At 37.0% G+C, this 7,924-nt stretch overlaps 1 protein-coding gene across 4 annotated transcripts in view; it reads left to right on the top strand.

Moving 5' to 3' along the window:
- The window catches only part of PLEKHA1 (pleckstrin homology domain containing A1), a 65,101-nt gene that overhangs the window by 16,047 nt on the left and 41,130 nt on the right, over nt 1-7,924 (top strand). For all 4 annotated transcript variants that reach the window (XM_037011235.2, XM_037011234.2, XM_037011233.2 and 1 more), the window contains exon 2: nt 6,042-6,202. In XM_037011235.2, the coding sequence (XP_036867130.1) occupies nt 6,062-6,202 (141 nt within the window). In that variant the 5' untranslated portion in view covers nt 6,042-6,061. The remainder of the gene's footprint in view (nt 1-6,041; nt 6,203-7,924) is intronic.

Genomic DNA, 7,924 nt, shown 5'->3' with positions numbered 1-7,924 from the left:
CTCCTTCTGACTTTGAGCCTCATTTGTTCTTATTTTTCTAGTTTCATTAATTGTGAGTTTAGATGGTTCATATGGGATTGTTGTTCTTTCCTGAGGTAGGCCTGTATTGCAACATACTTCCCTCTTAGCATGGCCTTCACTGCGTCCCACATATTTTGCGGTGTTGAATTATTGTTGTCATTTGTCTCCATATATTGCTTGATCTCTGTTTTTATTTGGTCATTGATCCATTGGTTATTTAGGAGCATGTTAAGCTTCCATGTGTTTGTGGGCTTTTTTGTTTTCTTTGTGTAATTTCTAGTTTCATACCTTTGTGGTCTGAGAAAATGGTTGCTACAATTTCAGTTTTTTTAATTTACTGAGGCTCTTTTTGTGGCCTAGTATATGCTCTATTCTTGAAAATGTTCCATGTGCACTTAAGCAATGTTCCTGCTGCTTTTGGGTGGAGAGTTCATAGATGTCTGTTAGGTCCATCTGTTCTAATGTGTTGTTCAGTGCCTCTGTTTCCTTACTTATTTTCTGTCTGGTTGACCTGTCCTTTGGAGTGAGTGGTGTGTTGAAGTCTCCTAGAATGAGTGCATTGCATTTTATTTCCCCTCTTAATTCTGTTAATATTTGTTCCACATATATAGGTGCTCCTGTGTTGGGTGCATAGATATTTATAATGGTTATGTTCTCTTGTTGGATTGACCCCTTTATCATTATGTAATGTCCTTCTTTGTCTCTTGTGACTTTGTTTTAAAGTCTGTTTTGTCTGATAGAAGTACCGCAACACCTTTTTTCTCCCTACTAGTTGCATGAAATACCTTTTTCCATCCCTTCACTTTTAGTCTGTGTATGTCTTTGGGTTTGAAGTGAGTCTCTTGTAGGCAGCATATAGATGGATCTTGTTTTTTTATATATTCAGTGACTCTGTGTCTTTTGATTGGTGCATTCAAACCATTTACATTTAGGGTGATTATCTAGGTATGTACTTATTGCCATCGTGTACTTCAGATTTGTGTTTACCAAAGGTTCAAGTTTAAGTTCCTTACTATCTACGAGTCTAACTTAACTCACTTAATATGCTATCACAAACACAATCTAAAGGTTCTTTTTTTTTCCCTCCTTTTCTTCCTCCTCCATTCTTTATATATTAGGTATCATATTCTGTATTCTTTGTCTATCCCTTTTTATTACATCTGGTAACAGCTATTTAACCTTAGGAACACTTCCGTCTATAGCAGTCCCTCAAAAATACACTGTAGAGATGGTTTGTGGGAGGTAAATTCTCTCCCAAAAGAAAAGCTTTTGCTTATCTCGAAATTGTTTAATCCCTCCTTCAGATTTAAATGATAATCTTGCCAGATAAGGTATTCCTGGTTCAAGGCCCTTCTGCTTCATTGCATTAAATATATCATGCCATTCCCTTCTGGCCTGTAAGGTTTCTGCTAAGAAATCTGATGATAGTCTGATGGGTTTTCCTTTGTATGTGGTCTTATTTCTCTCTCTGGCTTCTTTTAATAGTCCATCCTTATCCTTGATCTTTGCCATTTTAATTATTGTATGTCTTGGTGTTGTCCTCCTTGGGTCCCTTGTGTTGGGAGATCTGTGCACCTCCATGCCTGAGAGACTATCTCCTTCCCCAGATTGGTGAAGTTTTCAGCAATTACTTCCTTAAAGACACTTTCTATCTCTTTTTCTCTCTCTTCTTCTTCTGGTACCCCTATAATATGAATATTGTTCCATTTGGATTGGTCACACAGTTCTCAATATTCCTTCATTCCTAGAGATACTTTTCTCTCTGTGCCTCAGCTTCTTTGTATTCCTCTTCCCTAATTTCTATTTCATTTATCGTCTCCACCATATCTAATATGCTTTTAATACCCTCCATTATGTCCCTCAATGATTGGATCTCTGTCCTAAATTCGTGCCTGAGTTCTTGAATATTTTTTTGTACCTCCAGGAGCATGTTTATGATGTTTATTTTGAAATCTCTTTCAGGAAGGTTTGTTAAATCAGTCTCACTCGATCCTCATCTGGTGTTGAGATTTTGCTTTGAACCAGGTTCCTTTGACATTTCATATGTGTATATGGCACTGTCTAGTGCCCAGAAGCTCTACTCACCGTAGCTGCTCAGCACCCAGAGTGATTTTGGGGGTTGCAGGGGAGTGGTGCTGGTGCCTGGGGGGAGGAAAGAGCTGTTTCCTGCTTCCTGGCTGCTATGCCTGTCTCCACTGCCAGAACCCGTGGACCAAATGCACGGGTGTAAGCCTCTATGCTTTGTGTTTGTAGCTGCTATAGGTGGGGCTTCCCTCTGGCTGGCCTGACACCAGGGCAGTGGCTGCCGGTTTGCGAGCCAGGTGTGGGCTAGCTGGAAGAAAGGTGCAGCAGGCTGGATATCACGGTGGGGGCCCTTGGAGCTGCATAGCCAGCCAGGGGGATAGAGCGCCTGAAGATCATTTAAGTTCCCAATCTGCTGGGCAGAGTGCACTGGGACAATTTTGTCTACCTGTCCTTTCTCCTGAGCAGTAAGCTCTCTGTAATCCTTGCTCTTTTAGCAGCCCTCTTGCTTTTAGGAAATCTCTCAGACTGCCCACCCAGATCAGCTGGATATGAATCCCTGTTTTCCACAAGCAGCTGGAGTCTCAGTCTCTCCAGGTATTCCGCCTGTCTTAGCTTTCGAACCCCACTAATTAATTACCAGAGCAACATGCAACGTAAATTCATGCTCCCAGAGCAGATTCCCAGAGCTAGGTGTTCAGCAGGCCCAGGCCTCCATTCCCTCCCTGTTCTGTTTCTCTTCCTTCCGCTGGAGAGCTGGGGTGGGGGAATGGCTTGGGTCCCGCTGGGTCACAGCTTTGGTACGTTGCCTTGTTCCGTGAGGTCTGCTCTTTTCTCCAGGTGTATGAAGTCTGGCACAGCCTTCTTTCCTTTTGCTTTTTCAGGATTAGTTGTATTAATTATATTTTCATATTATATGTGGTTTTAGGAGGAGGTTTCTGTCTTACCTCTCATGCCACCATCTTTAATCCCAAGTCTTTTTCCTGTATTTTTCTAGTTGCTTTATTGTACCTCTTACATTAGGTCTGTAATCCATTTTGAGTTAATTTTTTTCCATAGTAATAGTTCATTGTTCCAGCACTGTTGTTGGAAAAATTATCCTTTCCTTATGGAATTGCTCTGGGCATCTAGTTGAAAGTTGGTTGATGATGTATGTAAGGGTCTGTTTATGGGTACTGCATTGTTCCATTGATTTATTACATCTCTCTTTTTCACCAGTCCTATACCGTCTTTATTGCTGTAGCTTTATTTTAAGTCTTGAAATCAAGTAGTGTTAAATCTTCCTAGTCTGTTCTTTGGGAAATAGATTTGGCTGTTCTAGATCATGTGCATTTCAACATATATCATAGAATCACCTTGTCAATTTTTATAAAATATCCTGCTATAATTTTGATTGTATTGATTGTATTGATTGTATCAGTACTTATTTCCTTTGTATGTCTGGATAATATTCCACTGTATAGATGTATTGATGTTGTTTATCCTTTCACCTGTTGATGGACGACTATGGGTTATTTCCATCTTTTGACTGTTGTGAATGTGCTGCCATGAATATTCATATTTAAGTGTTTAGTACCTGTTTTCAATTATTTTGGTATATACCTTGGAGTAGACATGCTGAGTCATATGGTAATTCTATGTTTAACTTTGAAGAGCTACCAAACTGTTTTACACAGCTGTTGTATGATTTTACGTTTCCACCAGCAGTATAGAAAGGTTCCGGTTTCTCTTGCCATTCCTTAAAGCATTTTCCTTTCTTTTAGCGATAGCTGACATAGAGGGTGTGAAGTGGTATCTCACTGTGGTTTTGATTTACATTTCTCTAATGACTAACTAATGATATTGAGCATCTTTTGATGTTCTGGTTGCCCATTTGTATATCTTCTTTGGGAGAAAATGTCTTTTCAAGTCCTTTGTCCATTTTTAATCAGGTTGTTTGTTTTTTGTTGTAGAGTTTTAAGTTTCTTTTGCATATTCTAGATACTAGGCCCTGTATTATACATTATATATATAATTTGCAAATTCTTCATCCCATTCTGTCAGTTCTCTTCATTTTCTTAGTCTTTGATGCACAAAAGTTTTTAATTTTTAAAGTCCAATTTACTTTTTTCTTCTATTGTTCTTGCTTTTTATGTCATATATAAACATTCACAGCTAAATCCATGATCATGAAGATTAACCCCTATGTTTCCTTAAAGTCTTATAGTTTTAGCTCTTACATATTGATTGTTAATCCATTTGCAGTTAATTTTTTTTATATAGTGCAAAGTGGGGGTACAGTTTCATTCTTTACACATGTGGATATCCAGTTGTCTCAGCACCATTTGTTGAAGAGGTTGTTCTTTCCCCACTGCATGTTATTGGCCAGCTTATTGAAAATCATTAGGCCATGGGTGTGTGGATTTATCTCTGGGCTCTCAATTCTATTCCTTTGGTGTATGTCTATCATCATGGCAATACTATACAAGTTGACAGCTGTTAACCTGTAGTGTATTTCAGTATAGTATATTAATTTTTCAAGTTTTGATTACATTTTAGAAATTTAAACTATAGGTAAATTCATTAAAGAGTTTATCTCCACTAAGTTCCACTTAAATTAATGTAAATTAAATTAGTCCCACTTAGTACGTCCACTAAGATTTACACTAACACACATACAAATAAACTGATAGATAGTTGTTTATAACTTTTTGGTATGTTTCACCATTTCTCTGGGTGCATACAGAATAGAAATTTAAATATGCAGTATGTCAGTGTATTCTGTTTGAATTTTCACAGTGTGATAAACTTACTTTGAGCCTTTGAATGAAGAACTAGTTACATAAATAAATTCAACCTGCCAAAAGATGCTGGTGCTGGCTATTAGAAGATTTGTATCACAGATTTGTATCGTATCAGGAAGGAATCACAAATCTATAGTTTCTAGAGAAAAAATGGCTGGAAATTCTGCTTTCTATGCACATCATGGTTTTAAACTTCACTTAGTATAACAAAAATTTTGGTACTTTAGAATCAGTATGATATGCCTCTGGAGTCTTTTAATCTACAACCTCTCTCTCTTTTTTTTTTTTTTTTTTCTCCTGTAGTAATTTAATTTGCTGAAGAAACTGGGCTGTTGGCCCTGTTATTTTCCAAAGTCTGACTTTTGCTGATGGAATCCCTGTGGTGCAGTTTAATATGTTACTCTGGGTTCTTTATTTCCTGTAAGTTAGTAGTGGGACATAAGGAGATCTAGAGACTTGATCAGGTTCAGATAAAAACTTTTTGTTACATGTTTATTTCATGGGTTATATTTGTGTCATTTATCAAGAGGCCTGGAATGACTTTTCAAAATCTCTTCTCATGATGTTAACTAATTTTATTTTGATTAATTTTTATTTTAACACTTCAAAGGCTTTTAGAGAAGGTGATGAGAGTTTAAAATATAAGCTGTAGAGTCCAAGAATCTGGATTCATGTTTTGATTCATTACCTAAGTCAGTTCCTCTTCTCAGTGTTGAGTCTCCTGTCTGTGGAAGGGGGATGATGATTCCTACCCTTCGGGTGATTTTGAGGTTTAAATGGAAAAGAACCTTGCACAGAGCCTAGCATATATTAAGTGGTTAATAAACATTCAATATTATTGTTGTTTTGTGAATTTAAAAATATTCTAAAACAGTCTGAAAAGTAGATTATCTTTATTTATAAGTGAGGAAATTAAAGTTAGGATAGCTAATATTTTGGCTCACCTGCCTGGATTTGCTTAGGGGAAAAAGTAAATAAATTATTCAGCTGAGGCAAACAGCTCTCCTTTGTTCCCATCAATGTGTACAGTTGAATTTAATAACCACTCATAGTAGGCTTAATTTCAAAAGAGATTTTTGCCCGTTCTTTGTTACATATTCACATTAACCAGCCCCACCAAGTGTTGGAAAGTTGGCTCTTTGTTGAATAAACCATACCACAGCATATTTTATGCTTATAGTACACTGAGAAATACTTAATGTTTTTATTTTACAGTGTAATGTTCAAGTTCAGAAATGCCTTATGTGGATCGTCAGAATCGCATTTGTGGTTTTCTAGACATTGAAGAAAATGAAAACAGTGGAAAATTTCTTCGAAGATACTTCATACTGGATACCAGAGAAGATAGTTTTGTATGGTACATGGATAATCCACAGGTTTGTAAAATCCAGAGGGTTACCTTTTTTCAAAAGCATAGAGTTTTCATTATTATTTAACAAACTATATAGCTGTTAGGATTTGTTTTCCTAAACAGAACATACTTAGATTTAATTCTACTGACTGTATTCTTCCTGCCCTGTATCCCCAACTCCTACTGTCTTATTTTAATTTCAGAAGATAAAACTAAGTTTATTTCATAAAAATTTGTGCATGTGTACATTTACTTTTTTAAAATTTTTCCTGGGGAGAGAGATGCTATCTCTAGTAGAAAATTCTTTATAATCATTAAATTTAAGATACTGTCTGATAGTAATGGGGTATCTGGTGGGGACTTGATAATAGGGGGGAATGTAGTAACCACAATGTTGCTCATGTGAAACTTGAGCATAAGATTGTATATCAATGATACCTTAATAAACAAAAAATTTAAGATACTGTCTCTAGGACAGAAATTACTACCTTTTGGTAAATAACTGGACCAGTTGACACTCTTCACATATGTAGTCTCTTATAGTATCAGACTTGAGTGTTAGCCATTGTAATGCTGTGTATGAATGAGATGCACTTTGATTTTATTGTTGCCTTGCAAATCACTGGGGGGGAAATGCCGTAAATTAAAATTTAAAACCCCAGTTTTAAGATTTGTGAGAGACCTTGATTTAGAGATCATCTGTCAAGTAGGTTTTACATTTTCTCTACCTATGTAACTCTTTATTCACATTGAGATGTACATTGCAAGGAAGTGTGTGCAAAGCAAGGGATGAATCCTTTGCAATCTTCTAAGCTGATCTGGTTTGTGGGCTTCTTGTGCAGGTGAGCAGCATAAAGGCGAGGGAAGAGCAGAAACTGGTAGGAGGCTCTGTTCTGTATCACAGAGCCAGATCTAGATTCCCTGACAGCTTGTCTAATGTTCTTTACTACTCTATACTGATTATAGGTTAGACAAAATACAGATGTGCTAATGCATTTATATTCGTTTGTGTGGAATTCGAGTCGTAAAGGACCTTAGTATTAATTCAGTGCCCTCCTTAGTGCCAGAAACCCATCTATCCCTGATCTTCACTTTAGCTGTTGTTTGAACTGCACATTCCTAAAAAGTACTTATTAATTTGTGACAGCTTTAATTATTATTCTGGGAGTCAAAGTCTAGTTCCTTGTATCTTCTACCCATTAATCCTACTTTTGCCCTCTGATTTTCTGTAAAGTTAGTCCTTTACCCACATGCATCCTTTCAAATTTTGGAGGATTATTTGTAATTTAATTCAATCTAGATTATTTGAGTGCTGACTTTCTGTCAGACTCTTTTTGCTAGGAAGTGTTTTCTGTCCTTATAGAGCTTATTGATACTGTTTTATTCACTTATCTCTGGGTGTAACCAGTTTTCTTGGGTGGTAGGTGGTAGTAACGTGGCTATGCAACTACATGATTGTATCTTTATTTACTTGGCCAGACTCAGTGGGACAAGGAACAGGAAACCAAAATTTCATGTTTCCCCCTTTTTTTTTTTTTAACATAAATCAAATTCCTTCCTTTTATGACCCCATCCATCTCTTTATCTGTGGCACAATCCCCTCCCAAACTCCTTTTCTCAAGGTAGAAAGTAACGTCCCTCTGACTCCCTCGAATTACTAGTTACTAGATTCCAGTTTCTGTTCTCCTCACCTATGCAGACTATTGCGCACTTCTGCCTTTGTTCGCTCCGATTTGTCTCTCTTCCC

The sequence above is a fragment of the Manis javanica genome, chromosome 7 (assembly GCF_040802235.1).
Source record: "Manis javanica isolate MJ-LG chromosome 7, MJ_LKY, whole genome shotgun sequence".
In the NCBI taxonomy this organism is placed as follows: Eukaryota; Metazoa; Chordata; class Mammalia; order Pholidota; family Manidae; genus Manis; species Manis javanica.
This window is presented reverse-complemented; position numbering and strand designations above follow the sequence as displayed.